Source organism: Plodia interpunctella, chromosome 24, assembly GCF_027563975.2.
Source record: "Plodia interpunctella isolate USDA-ARS_2022_Savannah chromosome 24, ilPloInte3.2, whole genome shotgun sequence".
Taxonomy (NCBI): Eukaryota; Metazoa; Arthropoda; class Insecta; order Lepidoptera; family Pyralidae; genus Plodia; species Plodia interpunctella.
The window spans coordinates 6,851,109-6,876,447 of record NC_071317.1 but is presented as its reverse complement, the minus strand read 5'-3'; the positions used below and the strand labels follow the sequence as shown (position 1 = coordinate 6,876,447).

The following is a 25,339-nucleotide window of genomic DNA, read 5'->3' as shown; positions in this document are numbered from 1 at the left end:
GAAGAAATGCCGAAAGAAACTAATTTAAACAGTGTTGGTCCCTATCATGCCAGAAGGGCTTAACAACAATATTGTGGTAACATACTGTTATAACATTTTTTTTTACAATTCAGTCACAAAAACAATGCGATTCTTAAAAACGAACGAATGAAAGTGTAGACACGTTAATTAGAGAGCAAATACTTGAGTAATAACTATTTAGCACTTTTGAGTAAAGTGTTGTCAAGTGAAGAAGATTAGAAAGGTGGCAAAAACGTTTGTTAACTCAACGTAGTTTCGTCCTAGGATAGAACCAATCCAACCTTCCGTGAACATTGTATGAGGCGACTAAGGGAGACATATACTTGGCAGCTGACAGGCAACAGCACTGCCAAAAAAATGCTAACGTTGGGCAGGCAGACGATTGTAAAGTACAGCTGATTATTCAAAATATATTTATTTTTGCTGACCACGCACTTCGCGGCGTCACAGCTCCGAATGAAACCGAATAAAAGCGAGGATTAGAGAGAGATTAATAGATGGATAAGATTTTTATTTCTTTGAGAACTGCGCACATTCACAAACATAAAATATAGATGCAATGATGATACAAGCGTAGCTAAATGCCGCCAAGTTTGAAGATTGATTAGTTGATACTATTAATTTCCTGTTTATGCTAATCTAATTCAAATAATTAGTTTCCTCTCACAGATGAGTCTTCCGTTTGCAACAATCATCAACGAATTACGTAACTAATGTTATAACACCGGGATATATTTGCCTAATCATTCGAGTGTGTATGTATGTTTCCCACTTCTTTGTCACAATGATTACTAGCGTTTAATTATATAATCATACTGTTTGCATAGGCTCCTTAATAACTGTATATGTAAATTGATTGTTTGTTCTATAAAAGTACATAACATACGTGTAGGAGCCCTGGATCCCTCGTTGGGATAGCTTTTTTTAATATTTTTTTAGGTAGTCGCCTCTTACGGTATTCATGAGAGTATTTGGTGTGGGCATATTCTAAAGTACAGGAACACGTTGCGCTACTAATAAATACTAACATACGAAATTTATTCTGTGTCTGACAGCCATATTTACAAGAAAAGTTAAAATAGGCTGAGGAGTCCACAAAAGCCCATGCACGCCGACAACGCCAGGTTCTCGTGTTATTCACACAACTGCTATGTCAATATTCTTAACATCAAAACCTTTACACATTAATCTCAAACCGCACTGTTTCACGCCATTTCTAAACACGACAAATATTAGCTAACCACGTGTTAAGTCACTCGTCAACTCATAGTGGTTATAGTTACGTCAAAATGTTTACTTACGGTTTTCTCCGGCTATCGACACATCTCCAGACCGGTATACTTTCACCGACAAATTCTACGGGTAACACTATACGAGGTCAGGGACGGGGAACCTTTTAAGGTACCGGACGTGGGGATATAGGACCAGTCAGTGAGATGCTTTAATAAATCATCGTGTAGAGAACCGATAGATGCAATTAATTGATTGAACATGTCCATTAACAATAGTATTGTGTACTGTTAATTTTATTTAGGTACTTAGATTATTTTATGAATACATTTAAATGAACAAAATATGCACAAATATCTCTCTGAATATAGTAATGAAAAGTATAATATATAAATATATTCAATAAAATAGCCAATACAAAGTGAATGATAACAGAAGTCAAGGAAGACAAGTGTTATTGATCCGCAGAGGTCAGGCGCGGCCGTACGGAACCCCGTGCCATGCGCCGCTGACTCCGCGAGGCTCACACTTGGCTTACATTAATCGAGTTGTTGTAATGTTTACTATGTTTAATTACACCTTTTTTAACCCCCGACGATTTTAGCATGTATAAGTCCGTGGCATCGCTGAACCGATTGTGATCTAGGTTTTATTGTTATTTAATGTAGCTGATGTTTTAAAAACCTTGCAGTCGTTTTGGTCGCAGGCAAAAAGGAATATTTGATTTTAGTCGAAGTAGAGTTATGGTGGTGGATGCAGTTTCTAAACAATTGCGCTGTTGGCACAAATATTTATAAGATCACATTAATTAAAGCACAAGTGCCACAGTCACAGCCGAGAATGCAACCGGCGATGTGAGAGAGAGAGTAATGGAGTAAATGTATATAAAAAAATTGCAAAACAATCTTTTAAAATTGCTCGTCGTGTAATTTCTGAAGATCTAACAACATCGTCACACAGACGGATGGACAAGAAGTTTAATTAGTATTTTTTTAATTTTGCCATATGGGAAATGGCGTGTGGGAACAGGGGTATTATGCTCCTCCGTTATGATGGTACAGTTTGCTACTTAGATTGTGATCTATTGACTAGAATGACTAATAGCTAGATTAATTAGAAGCTTCTGGAGACAATGTCAGGTGTTCATTGCTCATTTTGAGAAAAATTTCTTCCAATACTGAAAACGATACTATGAGTAGGTAATTATAGCCTGATTCATTTTAAAATATAATCAGATTTTATAGAATTTCGCATCCGTGAGAATTATTGAAGAGTTAGTAGTTATCTTACATGGCTACTGATTTGAGGGAGTCAAGTGGACCCCTTAACAGCCGTAGCCAATTTGATGATGATGAAGTTTATTTAGTATATTTAGTAATAACCTTTTTATTCCCAGATTAATATCGCTGGAGGTGTCGCCACGACCAGAAGTGCAATGCGAAGCAGTCGCCTGGCGTCTGGTCGGGCTCCTCGGCAGCGACCAGGGGACTGGCCTGCGCGCCAGGACAGCCAGACTGGCGAGCGCCCTGGTGCACTATACCCCGGATACCAAGGAGGCTGTAGATGCGAGGAGACGACAGCTGGATGCCGCAGTCCAAGGTAACGTTTCTTTTTATTAAAGATATTATATGTATTGATTAGCAGGACACAATTAGTATATATGATAAGATTGGTACACTGCTAGTAGAATCATTTTCGTATTCTATTGAGGAAGCAACTTGGGGTCAGGCCAGTGTCAGGACAGCTCGACTGACGAGTGCCTTGGAGCATTATGGCGGAAATATCTGCACATGCCTGTAGCTTACACTCTTGCACACCATCTGCATAGACACAAGTCTCGAGCTTACTTTGGGGCTAGCTCAATCTGTGTGATTTGTCCCAATATATTTATTTATTACCGGCATGGGTCAGTTTAGTCATGAAAGTAGCTAGCTTTTAATGTTGCACATGTCACCGACTTCTACCTTCAACATTTGCTCCGGATACCAAGGAGGCTATTGATCAATCAGCACAATTACAAAATGGCTTTGAAATATTTTACTATGCAGCGCGTATTATAACATATCGAGGCACTAGCACACTAGATAAAGATCTGTGGGCACAGCTTCTACTTAATGCCAATTACTTTCAAGTCATATTAAAGAATTTGACACGATTTAATTACCATCTAAAGGTAGAAGGCGTAATATTAATACTAAGAAATAATGATAACAATTCATAGAAACATATAAATTATAGTTATTAGGCATTGGAGATGGTAGCCGCCGCCATTTATCAAGATGATCTCCACGCGGCGGGCTTTCTCTCAGTTATTTATAGATGTTTGAAGTAGCTGTAATAATATGTTATGAATTGTGATGAATGTTAAGTGGGCAGCACGTAGCAGAGGCAAAGGTTGGTCACAGATGGCAGATGAGAGGAGTTTCATCTAAAGTACATGGTTGTTATTCCAACTTGGAATTTGTTTAGGTCACACGCAGACGGTCTTAACTATTGGACCACTACAACTTCCATGATTCTTTCTTCTCAGGAGAATCTTTACTTGAAATCATATCATCATCATTGAATGCCTTCTTTATCCCACTGCTGGGTAAGGGCCTCTCAAATGATTGCTATCCTTCTCGCACTTGTGCCTTACAAAACCAGAAGTCCTACCACGAAACAAACACGTAGTATAACGTAAGCCGTTACTAACGTTCACTGGTAGCACCTCATTTCGAACCGCAACCTTTCTCCTGTCGTCGCCTCATCTTGACTTCGGGTGATGGTGATGATTTTCGGATAATAAAGTCTTATAATGAGCAACAAAATTGTTTTCACATAAATGCCACAAGCCGCTTCGCACGGGTTAATTTTAGTATCAGTATCAAAATTAATGTAATTATTTTGACGGCTGTAATTTATGGTTGTGTACAAAGTCGGTAATTGAAAAACTGTTAAACTTATTATTAACTATAACGAGGTGCAATTTTAAGAATCATTAATTTTTTAAAATTAAATTACCATTGCAAGTGGAAATATTTTATGAATATTGCGTTCGAAAAGTACACATTTCTAAATTAAATAAAAAATATAGAAGACCTCTGTGGCCATCATACCGGACTGCTATGCTGGAAGTTCCGGGTTCGATTTCCGGTTAGAGTAAAATGATCATTTCAGATTGACTCGGGTTTTTGATGATTATATAATAATTTATGTATATGTTGTAGAATTATTGTCTCATTGAGTCGTATCCCATAATACGGGTCTCGAACTTACTTTGGGGTTAGCTATTGAGCTAACCACATATTGATGTGTGATTTGTTAATTTATGTTACTAGTTCGTCTTTTGAGTGACAGTCTAACACATGTTTACCAATTTTTAACTTAATCGGTTCAGTTGTTTCGGAGCAAACTGGCTGTGAAGTGTGAATCTTTTTGGTTGTTTTCCAAGGAAATTAAGTATTAGTCAAAAGACGGATAATATTTAAAAAGCCATCAGCGATAAATTGTGGATGTAACGCGTGTTCCGGCTCGGAATCCAAGGTTCGAATCCAGCTTCCTCCGATCACCTGATTACGAGATGCAATCCGAGATAGCTTTGTGTTAAATTGCGTAATTTGATGGTTTTGATAGATGGCGCCTTCATTTTGTTATTACATTTGGTAGTTATGGTGAAAAATGTAACAAGGTCGTCTTGCTTCCGTGGTGTGGCATTCATGTGATTTGTAGATATTGTAAAAATACTACACAACATAAATGATAAACCCGGTGAATTGAAAAGGTGACTCTCGATTATCTGCGCACGATTTCGGTATCGACACAAGTCGGGCAAAGCAAAGAAAACATATTCAGGTGAGGGTATAGATAGCTCTGATATCGCTCTTCCCAAACAATGACACACTTTTGTCCTGCCCGCTGTGTGTCCTACCACACACTGGACCGTAGGTCCAAAGCTATACCTCTAAGATGCCACAGATAATGCTATTTCGGTGGCGCTGTATTGATCCTTACAAATATAGTTGAGTCGCTAAGAAAAATAATAGAACATACCATTAAATATCCTTTTTCATTCCAGGGCTGGGCACGCACGGGCTGACGGCAGACTCCTCAGGCTCCCTCATCTCCCTACACGTGGCCATGAAGAACGAGCTCCAACGACATGTGGACGTGTACAAACAGGCTATACACAAGTTGGACGAGCTGGTACGTTGGAGTTCTGACTTATGGGTGTCCGAAATTAATGAAATTTACGTGTATTTATTTTTTATTTATTTATCATTTATTCGCACAAAATATGGCACAGAAATATGTTAAAATTAATAGTATCACATATTTTGCCAAACAATGGCATGCAAATGTAGGTACATAAATATCATATAATAATAATAAATAAATAAATAAATATATTAGGACAAATCACACCGATTGAGCTAGCCCCAAAGTAAGTTCGAGACTTGTGTTACGGGATACTAACTCAACGATACTATATTTTATAACAAATACATATATAGATAAACATCCAATACCCGGGCCAATCAGAAAAAGATCATTTTCCATCATGACCCGACCGGGGATCGAACCCGGGACCTCTCGGTTCAGAGGCAAAAACTCACTATAAACTCTAAAATTGTTATTTTCCAAGATTACATTATGTCAACAATAATTCATTTTATAATTTAATTTCAAATAAACACAATTTAATTTAGTCATTAGTTAGTCAAATATAAGTAGCACATTTAAAACATTAGTTGAAATATTTAAAATTTACTGTTTAAAAATTCATGAATATTTTAAAAACATTTGTCTACAAGCAAATCAAACAGTTTATTTTTATTATTGTCTTCTTCGTCGTATGGACGTGGGTTCATATAATTTGACTTATTATAGCTGACCACAAGTCCAATGTTGGATAATTGGGATACATAGTCCAAGATGATGTGCAGGTCAATGGTTTGACGAGTAAGGATGACGAAAACTGTGCGGCGAAATAGAGAAGAAAAAGTTTTAGCAGATTTTAGGCTCCGTCCAACGTTCGGTTATATGTATATGTTATAAAATATAGTATCGTTGAGTTAGTATCCCATAACATAAGTCTAGAACTTACATTAGGGCTAGCTCAATCTGTGTGATTTGCCCTAATATATTTATTTATTTATTCAAAAAGACCTTCACGGGCACTTGTTCACGTCTCTTAAATGATATAGTATTTCTCCAAAGTGCACAACCTACTAGCATTTCGGAACGACCAATAACATCTGAATAATAGCTGAATAATAGCGGAATAATAGATGAATAATAGCTGAATAATAGCTGAATAATAGCTGAATAATGGCTGAATAATAGCCGAATAATAGCTGAATAATAGCTGAATAATCAAATATGTTCCACAGTCGTCAGTGACGGTGAACCAAGACCCAGCGTCGTCATCTCACCAACGCCTCCTGGCGCTGTCCCACGCAGACGTAGAGAGACGCCTCATTGACAACAAGTCACTCCTTACCATCGTGGACAAACCAGCTCTGAGACAACTGCCCAGCCTGGTGGACTCGCTGTCCGCAAGGGTGGAAAGTGACAAAGCTGTGTTGGCTTGCGTGGGCCAGATCAAGAGGAGCGATCCCGCATTGGATCTAAGCGATACAAGGTAATATTTAGCTACTGCTCGACAGGTCTTTTTTTTCCGTTTAGTCCGTACGTATTCACAAGGGTCTCTGTCTATAAGCATAAAAAATTAAGCCATAATGTAACACAGCATTCTATCTATGGCATAATGATTTTTAAGCATGAAGTTCTTACGCATAAAGGTTTACGCATAACAATTTGAACCATAACTAACCTAACCTAAAAGTTAATTATGCCAAATTTACCCGTATGATAAAAATTGTATGCCAATTATGCTAAAATATTGTATGCCAAAATCGTTATGCCAAAGAATAATAGGACAAAATAGTTTATGCCATAAAAAGTGGCACCTATCCATACACCGTGAACATTCCACCTTAACTCTGGCATGTGTTGATCATCCTGGGGTAACGTCTACGCAGTATTATTAGCGGCCCGTATCCTCACTTGAGTATAACCATAATAAATTATACACATAAAGCTTTCTCAGGAATCACACTTCATATTGATGAAAACCGTACAAAAATCCGTCCTGTAGTTTTTGAGTTAGTTCATACAGACAGATACGACAGGGGGACTTTTTTTAATAATATGTAAGGAGGTTCGCTTGGTGACATGATTGACAAAATTGGGGTTATAGTGTTTAATTACAAGCTTTTAGTTTCATCTGTCCACAGACAAGCGGTCTGTAATCAAATCTTGCAAGTTAGATTTCTTCTACTTCCAGAATGTATGTAATTATTATGACAAGCATGACCTGACGGTGCACCCAGGATCGGCTCCCGACGAAGGAACTCCACAACGGTTTACAGCACGGAAATGGGTTTTTTGTCAGGCGTTAAATATCACAAGATCTCATCACTGACGACAATAAAAGCTTGTAGCAAAAATGACATTAAAAATATGTAAGAATTTTTAATTTCATCATATACTTAACTCGAAGTTTCAGATTTTTATCGAAGAGTGTTAAAATAAGATAAGAAGGACGATATGCGAGTTAATGGTGTCATAACTAAACAACTAAACATGCCGAAGACCGTGCGAAGTAAGTAGAGGAGAAACGGTAACGGACTCTGGGTTCCGCCGCTGTGATATCAACTTGGAAAAACACTCGGATGAGAGAGTTTATATTTATATTTAAAAAATGGTAAGCCCTTCTGGCATAATAGGGACCAACACTGTTTGAATGAGTTTCTTTCGGCATTTCTTCTCAGCAGTGGTCGTTCCGAAATGCTAGTAGTTTGTAGCTTTGGTAAACATTATTTAATTTAGAATATGACGTGAAAAAGTGCCTGTGAAGGCCTAATTTCTGAATAAATGATTTGATTTTGATTTTGATTTTGAGAAAGCTTAAAAAAATGTCATATAATTGAGGAGTACAACTGATGCCCTGGTAGGATATAGCCAATATTTAAGTAATTGGATTCCGTAACCCCTTATCGGATATTAAACGAGACACAAGAGAAGTTTAGTCGTTATCACGTCTGTATAAGATTTATGGCCAGTAAAGGATTAACCAACGTTTGAGTACTTAGTAGTAGAATTACCGGATGTAATAAAGTGTAATTTTTAGGTACTAACTTCTTTTCGAACCAGAAAAACTTAAATTTTTTATGTACTTACTTCATAAACAACAAGCTGCATTAATTCTTACAATTAAAAGCAATTATATATTAAGATATGCTCTTGGAATGTTAGAATGTCTTTGTTGAGCGTGTGACTCATCGCAATTTAATATTAAAGTTACGGATTACGTAACTACGATAATAAATGACGAAACAATGGTTCTCATTGGAAGGGTGAGTTGCACCAGTCAACTTTAACATGTGCGCCGCTGACGTTTAAACGAAACGGTGTAAGTACTTTGCGCTTTTCCGCACATGTTAAAATTAAAGTCAAAGTTGACTAATACAACCCAGTCTAAGTGAAATCGTGAAAAAACTGCTCTTATTACCTACTGCAATTATTTACCTTTACGGGGTGGACAGAGCCAGGAGTTCTGAAAGGTATATTATGAGCTTATTGGTGGAAAATGATAGATTGCTAGGCAATGAGATGATTCTCCAGTTTTTAGCCCTTTCCTTTGATTGGCTCATTATAAACAAAGGAAATAGGCATTTGATAATTAACTACATAGGTACGTGAAACTTGTAAACACTAGATGCTAGGTAAGCAGCCGTAAAAGTGATATCATATGCCTTTAGTCGTCTTGAATGGAATTTGTCACCAGTGTTAGCAAAAGAGACGATTACATTACATATGTATGTAGGCAATGGCATATAATGGGTAATTAAAAGCAAACAAAAATATTTAATTTAAAGGCTTTTTATGAGTAAGACCGCTGCCTCGTATATATGCCCAAAAGGTTGGCAGCACTTTTCATTAAATCGGACATGTACCTAGATTGATCTCCAAAATTTTTGTATCCGCTTTCTCGACGCAACCATTGTTCCTATATAGGTACACGATGCTAATATTTTCTATGCGATAAAATGAGGAATTCACATTCACCCAAATAACTTGATTTATGAATCGAATCAAGCATAATTGGTTAGTCATTATTTCCTAGAAGGATGTGACGATGCTGATAAAATCGCAAAGGGAGGCCAATTTATTACAAACAAGTTTAAAAATAAAAATATATGTTTTATGAAGGAGGAAATAATGCATTATAATGAAATTAAACTTTAGTATGTTTGGATATTATACCGGTTATATACAAAGACATAGGTTACATTTTTTTACAATGTGGTGTTAAAAGAAAAACTTGATCCTACATGTTTCACCGTCCACGGGTATGCAAATTTAAATGGAGAGCGTGCTGTCATCCCACAAAACCAAAATCGAATAAACAAAAGTAACTAAATTAACTAATTTTTTTATCTGAGTCTATCATTAAAAAATCATTATACCAATCAGTTCGCTAAAATTTGGCGGGATCGGCATACATCGCTTTTTGGTGCTGTAAATAAAGCTCTCGTACAAATTATACGCAATGTTCAAGCATTCGCGTCGTCGAGTTCTTTTATTAACTTTTATGTCTAGGAAGACATAGGTAGGTAGGTACCTAGCAAAGGCTAGCTAGGTAGGTATCGTTTGTAGTCGGACGTCGTAGATTTTAATAAGTTTTATAAGTCCCTAAAGAGGCAATTTAATCAGATGTCAGGATTGTATTCAAGTTGGCTAAATATTACAAGCTCGATTGCTATCAATATAGTACACTCGATAAGAAAGAAATACCTCAATATAGTTTATTTGTTAGACAAATTAAAAAACCCCCGACTTTCAATATTCATTTCGATACAACTTTTGAACGGCTGAAACGATTTAAATGAAACATATCTAAACATAAAAATTAGCTATCAAATAAAAAAAACTGAATTCAAATCGGTTCACCCGTTGATGAGCTACGGTGCCACGTACACAGACAGACAGACACACTTAGTGGTCAAACTTATAACACCCCTCTTTTTGCGTCGGGAGTTAAAAATGCGTGAATTGATGGCGCTTGACGCGCCGCTTGACGCGCAATCAATTTTGAATGCGTGAAAGAAATGTGGCATCAACGATTGTGATCAACTTACGAGACGAGACTTCACACGTGTGAATAATAGTATTTTCTAGTTATAACTGGTTTTTTTGCAACACTTTTAACGATCATAGTTTTTATGAAATGGAATGGATCAGCCAGTTAGCATCACGCGATTCATATGATTTCCGTGTGTGAATCCGAATGGATTGTTGTAATGTAACGTGTAGCCAAACAATTGACATGCGACACAGTCATACAATGACACTACTGCAGCACAAAAAAAAAAACTATCTATAACTATGCCTATAGTATTTCTTTGAACTAATTTGATCTCATAAAACTATTCCGGTGTTTAAAGACAAGGAACCTTATATTATTATTGTTCATAATTTATTTTTATTGTAAGTATAATGTAAGTTTTATATTCACACTGAGAAGTTGTTTACATACACATACATAAATAAAAAAATATTTATAACAGAAGGATTATTTTAGAGCATATTAGTAGATCAAATCAAATCAAATAATTTATTCAAAAATTAGCCTTGCACAGTAACATTTTCAAGTCTAATTTTTTATTATATAGTAATTATACACAATTATATTAAAAGGCAAAAATCACTATTGTTGTATGGAACCCCATTTAAACATTTGTTTTATTTAGTTTTTTTTTGTATTTATTATATGACATATATGAAAATTTCAACTCTCGCACTGTTCATGAGACACAGCCTGGGCCCCGCCTGTTATTAAACGCGGATCACTGAAAAATAAAATACTTTTGTTGTTTTGTTAATGTTGTTTTATAGACTTCACACCAGCAATTAAGCCGTTTATTAGCGTAACGTTATCGTCAGTTATGAGATAACGTTAAAACAGCTTTTATTATTTGGTGTTTATTCGTGTTGTAATATAACCGTTTTTGGAGAAAGTAGTATGGTGTTCCGTTGTGCAATATATTGTGTATTGGCTTTAGTACATTGCGTATTTTTTATAGTTATTAAAGTGGGTTTTCTTTGTTACGATGTGACCTTAATTTTGGGTTATACTATTTTGTGTCTTTACAATTATTGGATACAAGCTGTTGCCCGCGGCAACGCCTTGGAATTCCCACTCAATCAGTTCATTTTCCGGGATGAACTGTATAAATTTTTCCGTGGCTTGGACTATGCGTAATTTATAAATATAAATGAATTTATTATTGGCATACAAATAAATATACATTACATAAAATGGAATAAAATTATAATTTTACAAAAGGCGCCATATAAGGAAGATTGGTTTAGTAAATTGAGCGTGACGGTGTAACAAAAAACTTACTTTCGCATTTATAATATTAGTCAGGATTAGGATAACTTGATGAACTCATCCAAATATTTTCCCGGCTTCTTCCTCATCCATTGAGTGTCGGAGCCCAAGGTCCGCTTTCCTACCTGTAGGTATCCACTATATAAGTTTATAACGATGTATATTATGAAATAGAAACCTTGTACAAGTCGTTTATATTATAATGTTATACTTTGAAAGGTTGTCGAAATAATGATTAAATAAAAACTGGGGGTTTACCATCATCTCTTAACGCGTTCCACTTTACGACCTAAACTGAACTGCATCGCAAATTCGTACCATCGACTTAATTTTTAGTATGAATGCGATTCATTTTAGGTTCCTAAATTGAACTGAGTTGCATTGGAATCGTTCTGTAAAAGTTGATGATAGGCCTGCTGTTTTGGCTTCGTTCGGGCAAAATTATAATAAACTAGATGTTGCCCGGGGCTTCGCTCCTGTGGGAATTTTGAAATAGAATATAGCCTATAGCAATCTTGGACAATGTACCTTTCTAATGGTGAAAGATTTTTGAAATCGGTTCGGTACTTTCGGAGATTACCCGCATCAAACATACAAACTCACAAACGCTTACCTCTTTATAATAATAGTATAGATTTTATACCTAAAGCTTCCTCAGGAATCCTTCTTTCTATTAAATATAACACACATCAAATTCAAAAATACATCCATATTAACATTATAAACAGGAAATATTTATATTATTGTTTGTAATGAATAAATTCAAAACTACTGGGCTAATTTTGATGAAATTTCGCCCAGAGATAGGCGAAACCTTGTGAAACATAGGCTATTTTTTATTATGGTTTTACCCGAGCGAAGCCGGGGCGAGATGCCTTTGTAGGGACTTTGTACTCTATGTGTATAGACAGCGGGAGGGGATGTTATACTATGTAATTTATTTATTTGCCATCTAAGCGTAAAGCGAAAGTAGTGTGCTTTAATATAATGGCTTTTTGGTTTATTGTGTATTGTATACTTTGACTGCTAAAGAAATTCTATACAGAAATTCGATTTAAGTAAACATATGAGAAATTTTACGATGCGGCCTTCTATGAATAGCTCTTAATTATTGAGTATTAAGAATTTTTGATTTTATATTTTTATAATTTAGTTTAAATTAGTGTTATTATTTTGTGTAAATGAATACATTATGATTTTTTAAAATACACAACGCTACATTTAAATGCAATAATCACCTTAAAAGGTCGCGAGCCACTTTTCGTCCCGTCTAAAGCCTCATTCGAACGGGCGCTTTTTCATCGCGCGATAAAAATGAGTTGGGACAGAACAGAATCAATGAGAATCCATATATATTCATTTATGAATCCATATATATGCATTTTAATTGCGAATTTTGAGCGCAGTACGTTGTGCGGTCGAATGTCAAATGTCAATATGTCGCAAGCGATAAAACCATGTATCTCTTAAATCCAGCAATCAGGGATTGTTCAATTAGACCGACAATTGGGGCACATAATTTGATTACGTGAAAATCGCAACATCTTTCCCACGAAGAAAGTCGTTGTGCAAGATAACAATAAAGTAATTGTTAGCCGGTGCTCACTAAATCACAGTCGTGCGAAAATTTAAGTTAGTGCCTCATGGATCGGATAACGTAACTAATGTTAAATAACTTTATTTATATATATATATCTCTCTCTCTCTCTCTGTCTTTCTCATTTGAGCGTGCTCCCTGACCCGTTGAGCGTCAGTTTTTCGCCTTCACTTTGCACGTTCGTCGGCGTCCCTATTTATTGCATTTAATGCCTGCTATACACTATCGCCCGCATCTCAGATGCATCTCGACGCGGATGCACGAAAATTGCGTAGTGATTTTATTTACCGCAATAAAAAACCAGCAATGTATACTGAATCCGTCAAATTGCCGCGATAGTGTGGAGCGTATGGATAACGTGAAGTATTTTGATTTAACGCACGTATGAATATATCACGTGGATGTTTGCCCAACATGGATTTTTTTTTGGATGTTTCCTATTTCCCACTGATGAGCAAAGTCCTTTTTCTCTTCCAGAAAACTGTTTTTTAATAGCATCGTGGGCAAACGGGCATGTTGGCTACCGCAAGCAAACACCCGCAGCCCATGGACAAAGCGGCAATCTGAAACGGGACACAGATACCTTGTCGACGTTTTGAGAAAGCGATAGACTCTCTTCTTGAAGGCCCTAATGTCGGACCTATGCCCATCCAACAACCACGTAGAAAACTATTATAAAAAGAACCATGATAAGTCATAATTCATTCTTCTCCATTCCAGGCCGGTAGCAGGCGTGCTGATGAGCTACTCCCGCGGCTGTGCGGCCGTCCTGACCCAGATGACCGAGAGCGAGGCCACTGGCCCCAGTCCAGTCGCCCCCCGGTCACCCACCGACTCGGCTAGCGATGGCTACCATTCTGACAGCGACGATTCTCATCAGCATCCAGACAGGTAACTTAGAAAACCAACTGTACACACTATAATATAAGTGCCCAATACCAATTAGAAAAAGGTAATATGTAATAACATTGCTGGCATATTGCGCTCATATCCTGGCTTCTCGACGCTATCTACGAACTCCGACGGCCTATAAACGTACACTGCGAAATTTGTATAAGACCTTTTCTTACCTCAAGAAAAAACCAGCAATGGACGAAGCAACTGCCAAAGTTTGGCAAACTGTTTGCCCATAGTGTGAAGCCTTTATTTTACAGGAGATCGGCATTTTACAGTGTTATACTACTACTACTTAACTCCTAAAAATATTAAAAATAAACTTAAGTCCTACTTTATCGAACAATTGTGTTAGATTGCAACTTACTACTAGGTACTTGTTTTGTTTAAAATGGTCTACGTACGTGGTTCCTATATTACTGTTAAGTGATTAATACAAAATATTTTATACTACTGCTGACGTTGATGCTCACTGTGGACAAACCTCTGTGGTTTTTGTCAGTGTTCTTATATTATGTACTATATATATTTGTTCTTTATATGTGAAATAAAAAAATAAAAAAAAGTTGAACAAGATCGAATTCAGCAGACAAACAGGCATGCGGTTATCGTGATTGTAAATAGATATATGTGTTATGACTGAACACCGAAGAGCACTAACTACTAGACCCAGGTTCAGCCGTTATCATTCCGGATAGACCCAGATACAGCCGGTCGCAGGTGGTTACACCTGTAGCCTGCCTATCTTCGGCTGGACCTAGGTTTAGCTTTATAATTTTCCTAGGGAAGCCGATCAGGAGAAATACATGAGACCGTAATGAAAAAATCTTGCACGATTTAACAAATGTATTCATTACGCCATCTATTGTACTAATAACCAAACTCACACAAACTGTTACAACATTCCAGGAGTAAACTGGTGTCCCAGTATGCGGCGGTGTGGGCCCGCGCGGCCGACGAGGCGCTGCCAGCCCTGGCCGCCCTGGAGCCCCTGAGGCAGACCCCGCATCTCAAGTACAAGATCGTCTTCTCCATAGTTGTTGTAAGTTCATTTTTTAATCCAAAATCATATTAAAATTTAAAGGATTCTTTTTAAAACCTGGGGGGCTACCAAGAAACATTAAATACATTGTTAAGCACAGCGCCATCTAGCAACAATGTCAGAAACTTGTTTGCGATAGATCCTTGAATTATATCGACTTAGTTCGTAATGTAAATTATAGATGTCACTAGTGTTAAGGACCAATATAAATGTACGCCGAAAACCCGGCGCGCTCTCTGTTCGCATCTAACCGCTACCCGATAATATACTTTGTCATACCGATTCCCGTCTATAAATAATAGACGGGCACCTATTTTACATACATGTCACGTTTTCTGTATCTTTTTTTACACGATATGGGAAAAAGAGACAGCATACGGATATTAGTAACGTGTTACGTTTTCGTATGTTTCGTGGTGGGCTTTCTGTTTCGTTAGGAAATCATATTTCATCGAACAGTAGAACGCTTGCGTGCATCACATTTACGTAATAACATTATTACTAGCTTGATCTTTAACTAAATATGTTTCAAACTAAAATTTAAATATTTCATCCAAATCGGCCCAGACCGGCTTAGCCGTAAGTGTAACAGACAAATATTTCCAATTCATCAAGGTATCAAGGTCCATGTAGCATTTTTGTCTTTAGGATGAAACCTGCTTATGAATTTCACCCTTTTGAGTGTTAGAAAAATTGAAGTCGTTTTATTTTTTTTTTTAGAAATCTTACTTAAACCATTTGTTGATTTTTATTATTCTCATTTATTTCATAGCTGTCGTTCCGCGCCGCTATCAGTCTGCGCGACCGGCGACTGAGCGAGGTGAAGGCATTGCTCGGAGCTGATGACTCCAACACCAATGAGCCGACTATTGCCAGGCTGCTGACCGCTGCTACTAGAGTACTACACGAGACAGCACACAGCTTCCCTCTGGGGGAAGCCGAGAGGACTGTCATCAACCAGGTGACAATCTACACTCATTATAATCTCAGCCACAAGGAATCTGCGAATTAATTTCGAAGATCTGCGGTTTATTCCTAGAAAATCCGGACAGATGGTAAACCTTAATGGTAAATCTGGATTATAAATGACCTACCATTTATCGTAGCTTCTATAACAATATCGTAGCTACACGAACCACTGAATACGACAGCATCAACTGACCAGAGAGTTGCAGGTATCTGCGATGGGGCGGCTGCGGTCGAGTTTGGCCTTGACCTGCTTCTCGCGCTCCTTGCGAATGACGCTACTATGTCCTTACAACTTTCGCATTTATAATATTACTAGGATAGTACCCTTAAGTTAGTATCCCATAACACAAGTCTCGAACTTATCTTAGAGATTTGTGTATATAAAAAATTACGATTCAATAATGAATTTCCAGGTGTTAAGCACTCTGCGTGAGTACCCGTGCCTGGGCGGGTGCGGGGCGCTGCACGCGCTGGTGGCGGCCGCCTGCCGCGCCGCCTGGACCATCAGCCTCAACTCCCCGCCTCTCAGGATAGACACAGACTTCACTCCAGGTCTTTATTCTTTCTTTTCGAGTGTGTTATTGCTAACACTGGTGTCTGATTATCTTTTTGACAGTTCAGCGGCTTTTGGGACTACTTACTGGTTTGTTTACGGCATCTAGTCGCGTACACACTATAGTGAACTGAAAATGTCAACCAGTGTGCAACTCCAGAAAATATGTGTTGGAATTGTGGCGTGTGCTCCCGTCTTAGAATAGGACTACTCAATAGGGTGGAGTGAAACAAATGAAAAAAAAAAAATTGTTTTTTAAATCTCCTGTGTCATTAGTCATTGATCCTATAGGAAAGCTTTACTCATTCATAAAATTAGTAGTCTACGACATTGTTTTCAGGTGGCGCACTGCGAAGAAAGATATTGAAATTTTTGAATTTTTACTTCTTACGTATACCCCCGAATTTAAATTATTTGAGTTATATTTGACAATCTAAATCTGTTTTCACCTACAGTAAAGTCTTGCAATAGCACATACAATATTATTTATTTTTCAAATATCATTAGTATTGGTTAATAGTTTGATGAACACCAAGTGATTTTACTGAAAAATTTCAAGGAAAACGCGATCACAAAATTCCTAAATGCCTAAAACACGAAAAGATTTGCGGTGTCCTTTGTTTGGCGATCCTTGTATCCTAAGTGGTATTATGTTGCCAACATATTGTGATGTTATTAAATATTACTTGTGGATAAGAAACGATATGATTGAGCGAAATAATGGAAAAGATCCTTCTGTCAAAGAAATATGTGAAAAAATAGCTACTGACATCAAAAACATTTGGTATAAAGCATCAATTCCTATAATCAGCCATCAACAAATAGTTACTAGATTGATTACTTATTACAATAAATATAAAAGTTGTAAAAAATTGCGAAGTGAACCAAAAAAGCAAGCATTCTATGAAGATTCCCTCAAAAAGCTGTTTGATATTGCAATATGTAAATGTTTGTCAAGAGTTGTATGCAAATGTACAACGAAAGTGCCTGTTGCTGAAGAAGATTTTTTGAACGACCAACGGAATGATCGCAAAATGTATATTGGTTCGGTGGATAAAGTGATGACAAATACTATGCGGCGAAGCGAAAGCAGGAAAAGGAAATATGAAGAATTTGTGAAAAAATCCATTTCTACCCCAAGTACATCATCATCAATCCCAGCGTTAGTTTACACATCTGGCAGTTCCTCTACTGATTCAACAGATGAAGAAAATTACGAGACTTGTAGGCTAGAAACGCAAAAACGAGTCAGTAAAGAAACTCAACAGATGAGAAGGAAATTGCAACATCTTGCAACCGCTTGTGATAGGACGGGAGTGTCTGATCGATCTGCAGCATTTATTGTAAATTCAGCACTGTTAGATTTGAATATTATTAGTACTGAAAACTCTGCACAAGTTATAGACCGAAGTAAAATCCGGCGGGAGCGACAAAAAGCACGAAGAGTTTTGCAATGTTTTGGTAGTTCAAAGTCTATAACAGCAGTTTATTTTGATGGTCGTAAAGACAAGACATTAGTCGTGAATAAAATAAGCACTGTATCGCATAGAAAGACTATCATAGAAGAGCATATTTCCATCATATCAGAGCCCAATTCTGAATATCTAGGTCATATTTCTGTTGATTCTGGGACAGCAGCAAAAATCGAGAAGAATATTCTTGAATTTCTTGAAAAAAAGTATGAATTTCGTTCGTCTTTGGTAGTGATAGGATGCGATGGCACTGCTGTTAATACAGGAAACAAAAATGGCATAATTGCTATATTAGAAAAACACCTGAATCGACCTTTACAATGGTTTGTATGTTTGTTACATTGCAACGAACTGCCACTTCGCCATTTGTTTTCCAATCTCGACGGCGGGACAAAAGGCCCTAACACTTTTGCTGGCAGCATAGGAAAAATGCTCGAGAAGTGTCTTGACTACAAAGTGGAGGCATTTGAACCTATCTCCTCGGAATTGCCTGAAATAGACACTAATTTGCTAAGTACTGACCAAAAATATCTATACCAAATGTGTTCTGCAATTTCAGCTGGTACGGTCTCACCAAGTTTAGCAAATAAAGATCCTGGGAAGCTAGCACATTCCAGGTGGTTGACTTGCGCGAATAGAATACTCCGTGTTTATGTTGGAACAGACAAACCTATGAAAAATCTGACTGAGCTAGCTACTTTTATTATGAAAGTGTATGCACCAACTTGGTTTGACATCAAGACAAAACCATCTTGCAAATATGGCCCGATTCATTTATATAATATGGTCAAAAGATGTCTTTATTTAAGAGATGAGCTGAAAAACATAGTTCTGAAAACTATACAACGAAATGCCTTCTTCGCCCACCCTGAAAATATATTGTTAACAATGTTACAAGACAAAGCGGCGCATATTAGAGAATTGGCACTTCGGAGAATTTTAAAGGCCAAAAAAGAACTTAAAGGAAAGAAAGTCCGCGAATTCCACCTTCCACAACTTAGAGTCGAAGCATGTAATTATTATGATTTGATTGATTGGGCGTCAGAGAAGGTAACAGAGCCTCCATTGTTAATGAAATATAGCGAAACAGAAATTTCAAGCATACTTCAAGATTCTGCAGGCGAGAATTGGCTACAAATTGAAAAATATCCTTGCCACACGCAAGCAGTTGAAAGGTGCGTAAAGCTGGTTACAGAAGCTTCGTTAGCTGTCTGTGGACCGGAAGCAAGAGATGGTTTCATACGTACCAGAATAAAATCCAGACAAGACATGCCTTATTTTGAAACCAAATCTCAGTTTTTTAACCAGAAAGAAGATGATGTGGCTCCTTAAAGATTAGGAAATATTGGTTCAAAATACGTTTTTTTTTAGAGTTCCTAGTTAGTTTATTAATTCCAGTTAAAAATTTTGCACATTTAGTTTATAAATTATCTTTAATACATACCTCTTTGAAATCCTAATTAGCTTTTTTTTTCAAAACTTCAATGTCAATGCGCCACCTCAAAGCATTTCTTAATCCAGCTGAAATTTTACACTAATACTTCTTTAATAATAGGTCATCGATTTATTATACAGGAACATCAAGATTAAAAAAAAAAAAATCACCCCACCCTACTACTCAATGTCCTCCCGTGGATGTCGTACGAAGAGTAACGGAAATATAACCTTGGCAGTAGATAGGTAACAATAACATTCTCAAAGGGGGCCTGGCTGTGGGCTGGTTGGTAGATTTATTGTTTATGCTGACACCGAATGTATCCGGGAATACTAGATAATGGCATGAAGAGAGTTCTATCTAAGAGTGTTGTCCATTTATAATACGGAAGAGAAAAACAATTATAATATTAGTTGGATTTAACCTAAATAAGTTTTTTTTTTACAAAAAAATATTTTTTGACACACGCTTTTATTATTGTCAGAGATCTTATTGCAATAGAATTAGTAGGTACCGGAGTACCTTCTAATTACATGATTGCATTAAATATGTGACCCAAAAATCATGTCCGCACAGTAAATCGTTGTGGAGTTCCCAATTTAATTATTACATTACGTATTAATTGACCGTATTTTTAAATTTCAGTGGTGATGAACCCCGAGAAGCACGTAAGGTTTACCGTGGGCGAGGCTCGGGAGAGGAGGTCGGACCTCATCAAGAGCTTCGTGTGGCCAGCACTGATGGACGGCAACCGCTGCGTCTTCAGAGCAGTAGTCTTGACATAACTACATCTATACAATAACTTGTCAACGTTAGTACATATAGATTACAACCTGTAGTTGTTGTAATCTATATGTTCCAGTTTTATTTACAATTCCTGTCAACTTATTTTTTGTCAAACTCTTTATTTGGGGTTGTGCGGTGGACAACAGCCTGACAACGTTAAAAAATATAGATGTTGTAAATACTAAATGAAGTTAACACGAATTCCTTCCAGGCTTATAGGGTCCTGGCAGAAAGAGCAAACTTCAAACGTGCTGGCTTGATTCTGTCAAGGATGTTAAGCGAGAAAATAGTATTTAAGGATGCTTAAGACCATGCGCAGGATAATTTATATGGGAAGAAAATGTAGATAAATGAATGGACCGGCTCTGATGCGCTGTTGAGGAAAGAACTGGGGAAACGCTTAGATAAGAGAGAGAGCATGAAACAAACATAAGAGATTAAAATAAGTAATTGGTACCTATGGTAAAGTTAGTAATTTTTAATCACTTTATTGCACCAAAACAAGATAAAAAAGTAAGGCAGTTTGTTTGCCTCGAATCCTTCATTTGAGAAAACATTTGGACCGAAAACGCGGTCTAAAAATTAACAACAGTCTAAAAATTGACAGTCATGTTATGATTGCTATTTCGTAATTATTCGATTGTTAATTTATTACTCATGGACACGCGTAAAGTACGGATAATATAAACATGACAAATAGTCATACAGGTGGCGCTAAATTCCATCTACTTATCGTGACCCTGTGTCATGGAGTTTGTCGTGTTACGAATAAAGCTTATAACACGGATGACAGATATCTTGGACAACTTCTTCAACCACTTTCTATATTCATACAATTTATCTTTAATCTGTGCGCTTTTTATATGCATCGTCAGCCAAACAGCGTCGTAGTCCAGGCCCAATAGCTTATTGTTTTTTTTCACGGTCTATGAATCGACATAAACATTCATATCATTCATCAAATTCTATATTCACACTCTTAAAACATTAATAAGAAAAATAAAATTGTTATTTTGAATTATTGTTTTTTGATATTTATGTATCTGATGAACTAATTAAAATTCGTATTTATAAGATTCAATTATGTTATGTAAGATTGTACATAATATTGTATCTAACGTCAGCGGTAATGTGGTAATACTTACTTGTGAATTTACTTAGATATATTTTGTAATCATATTTTAATATTTATCTTTTGTACAGTTTTACATGATCGTTTAAGATTGTATTTTTTATATATTAAGTTGTAATTAAGTAATTTATTTCAAGAACGGTACTTACATATATTTCTTTTCCAATAAATATTTTTATATACGATTTATTATTACTTAAATTAAGAAATCCCCTCAAGCAAAAAATATACATCAAAAAAATATGTAGCAATACATAGAACGCAGATCCTGAACACTCATCAATACTGATAATACACTTCATGATTAGTAATGAATAATCCTGATAAGATTACATTTCATACAAAAACGAAAGACCCAACCGTCACACGTCAGTCGATACATAATCTATGCGATTAAACGTGCGCATTGCATTCGGGAATTCGGGAAATATGGACAAATATCCTCCACATTTGCATCCTCCTCCTTATTATCCTCCCCCGCCTCACTGGCCGCCCCCACCGCCTCATCATGGCCCACACGGCCCTCCCCCTCCGCCCCATGCGTACCCCCCACCACCTCCAGGACCATACCCTTACTTCTACCCCGCAACCATGATGGTACCAGTCCCTACTCCACCAAGCGAAAACCAGCCGACTTACATCACCAATTATATATATCACGGAGAATCTTCCAACCCACCAGTCGTCGACCAAGTCCAAATCGCGGAAACTTCTGGAGATTACGAGTGGATTCCATCAACTGCCACCACAGCCAGCTCTCTGACAGGACGGGCTGTGATTGGAGGACACGAAGGTTGGGACGGCAGCCCTTTGTGGGTCATACGAGCCTGGTACAACGGAGACTTGATTCCTGGGAAGTTATCTGTCAGGCATAACGCAGCGTCAGTGATGCATGATGGGAAAGAAATTCCTGTTCAGAACATAGATGTTTTGTGCGCTAAACCGGATAATTTAAGATGGGTACCTGCTTCCAATGGAGGCGTGCCACCAGGAGCTATTTCAGGTGGTCGGACCGCTTCGGGAGAACAGTTGTACGTTGGAAGAGCCAGGCATCAGCTGTCGGTGACTCCTGGGAAAGTTCATCCCAGTCATAACTGCTGTTATATCGCGTTCGCGGGAGCTGAGGTGTCGCATAAGGTTTACGATGTGCTGTGTAGAATCAGTTAGGACTTTGATGAAGACTTGTGATCTTGGTTTGTTCACGGCGGTTTCGAATAAAAGCTAATATTTGTTCAAATGACTATAAGCAATTATGTTTTGTTTAAAGTTAACTCTTTACGGTGGGTTTGTACCGTCAACTATAACGTGTGCAGAAAAAACGCAAAGTACGCCATTTTGTTTAAACGTCAGCGGCGCGCCGTTTTTAATCAACGTCAAATATGACGGTGCATCTCACCCTTAGTGTTAAAACTACATATGACTTATAAAAAAATGTGATATGTTAAGGTGTTTTCATAGTGTTGCTTCACGTCAAAATACTGAAATAATACTTTCTGAATATCAAGGCTAGAATTTGATGAAACTTAGTATTTAAATTAATTTTTTTTATAAGTAATAGTTAAAATAGTGTTTAACCCTTTTTGTTATGATAGAAATGCAATAAAATTGAATTCAGTAATTTGTAATACTTTGTATAATGTATTTCTTTGTTTGATAAGCAATTTACAAGACTCGAAACGATGTACATCACATGATATCAAATGTTATTATCTGATAAAAGCCCGTGTATTTGTCAAAACTGATAAAATTGCTAATCAATTGACAATAATAAACAATATTTTACAGTTGAAAAGTATCTTATTCTTCATACTTAATTTTTATTTTATTTTAGCAAACTATATATTAAATTGTTATGTAAGTATTACACATAAATCCTCTCTTATAAATAGGTTTGGGTAAAAGCCAAGCTTTCCAAAAAGGAATTGGGTTTTTATCCCAATAGAAGGAGGACAGCTAGACACACTTTCACATTAATAATAATACATAACTTTTAATCCGTATTTCGTTGTGAATACTTACAGAATAACCATAAGGTGTAAATATCTATTTATACTCATATGATAGGCGCCATTTGCAATGCCTATAAAAGGTGATTAGGTTATAAGCACTATTATAATTATATTGAGATCATCTGCAGCCCTCCGTGACCCACTGCTGCATAGGCCTCCTTCCGTCTCCGCCAACCATCTCTGTCCTAGGCCAACCCCATCCAGTTGTTGCCAGCCATTTCCTTTATATCATCGATCCATCTAGCCGCCGGATGTCCTACGCTCCGTTTTTCAGTTCTGGGTTACCATTCTCCTAGCTACCACACACATACCTAGTTTTACTCCACGTTCTATCATTCCTTCTAGCCAGGTGCCCAGCCTAATTCCATTTTAATGTCGCGACTCCGGAGACCACGTCTTGAGTTTTCTGGTTGCGAACTCGATCTTGTAATTTGATGCTGAGCATGGCTCGTTCCATGGCCCTGTGCGCAACTGCAATCTTGCACATGGTATGACTCGGCACCATAGGTGAAAGTAGGGAGGACACACTGGTTGAAGAGGCAGGTATAATAATATCTATAATTTAACCTATATTAAAGAACTTCCACGGCTTAGTTTCCTTATAAGTTTCACAACGCCTCTCTTAATTGGTCCTTTATACATTTTAGTTATTCCCGACTGTGCACTCAGAAAGGTCCAATTAGCAACTTTATACGTACCTGTTGATACTTTTTTTTTATTCAAACCGATATTAAACCTTACGCCATTTTAATAAGGTTTACTTTTAAAAGATCCGACACAGCCATTCGCGCATGCTGTCGAAATTTATTTTAAACTTTAATGTGACGTGATAAAGTTTAATTTTGATTTGTTGGTCATTTTATGAATGTAGCAGAATGGGAGTCAATTGGTGATGTCATTTTATTTGAATAAGGAATACGGCGGACGAGTTACAGAATGGCCAAATAGCTATTAGCAAATACTGGCAGCAAAGAGGCAAATTCAAAAAATAAATATGGTAGTTATAATGCTTTACAATTGTGGTAGATACGGTAGATTCCTAAGAAAGGAGAAAAATAAGAATGATGTCATTACAGTTGGACCAACAATAATTCGTCATCTAACTACTGGCTCAATACAATGAACAAGAAACGTAAATCATACTATTGGTCTCGTAAATTTTTATGCTACTGGGGAAAATCACTTCACATAATATGTCTCACTACTTATACGAGTGTACCACGTATGATGAAATCGCGAGAAATAAATCGTGACTCGCGTTGAAAATTTGGAAAAAGAGAAAACAAAACATACTTTTTCTCGAAAAAGCAAAGTGACATCATTTTTGAGGTTTCCTTCGAAAGATTCAAAAAGAACCAGATGTTTCTGAAAAAGAAATTGGAAAAAACAAATCCTAAACATACATACGGGAGTCAAAATAGTCGAGCAATTATTCAGATTAGCTTTGGTGCTGAGAGCCAACATTCAGTATGATAACAGAATATATTCCGTAATGAATGAAGGCACATAAAGAAAAAGAAGAAGAGAAAAACAGGAAAAATTCAGAAAAAGTATTACGTAGTTAGTGGCACTTTGCCGTCTCTCATGTCCCATCAGAACCATCAGAATTTCTTGAAGCGTACTAACAAGTGGGTATTTAAGTTCTCAAGTCCTGAGCACACAGATCCCGGCTTAAAACTGTTTCGCCCAATTACTGAGGATTAGCTCGCCCTTTGGGCACTTATTGAAGTTATAATTGAAAGGGATTAGTTGAGGTAT

General features: G+C 37.0%; 2 protein-coding genes across 2 annotated transcripts in view; both read left to right on the top strand.

Moving 5' to 3' along the window:
- Positions 1–21,799, top strand: part of LOC128680382 (uncharacterized protein) — a 34,377-nt gene extending 12,578 nt beyond the window's left edge. The window contains exons 3-10 of the mRNA XM_053763488.1: positions 2,648–2,850; positions 5,309–5,436; positions 6,624–6,874; positions 14,010–14,180; positions 15,093–15,225; positions 15,998–16,186; positions 16,608–16,746; positions 20,300–21,799. Of these exons, the coding sequence (XP_053619463.1) occupies positions 2,648–2,850; positions 5,309–5,436; positions 6,624–6,874; positions 14,010–14,180; positions 15,093–15,225; positions 15,998–16,186; positions 16,608–16,746; positions 20,300–20,439 (1,354 nt within the window). The 3' untranslated portion in view covers positions 20,440–21,799. The remainder of the gene's footprint in view (positions 1–2,647; positions 2,851–5,308; positions 5,437–6,623; positions 6,875–14,009; positions 14,181–15,092; positions 15,226–15,997; positions 16,187–16,607; positions 16,747–20,299) is intronic.
- A 131-nt stretch (positions 21,800–21,930) lies between these two features.
- Positions 21,931–23,364, top strand: LOC128680385 (vasodilator-stimulated phosphoprotein-like). Its single transcript, XM_053763490.2, has one exon. The coding sequence runs from the start codon at positions 21,960–21,962 to the stop codon at positions 22,737–22,739; it is 780 nt and encodes a 259-aa protein (XP_053619465.1). The 5' UTR covers positions 21,931–21,959; the 3' UTR covers positions 22,740–23,364.
- The last annotated feature ends 1,975 nt before the right edge of the window (positions 23,365–25,339 follow it).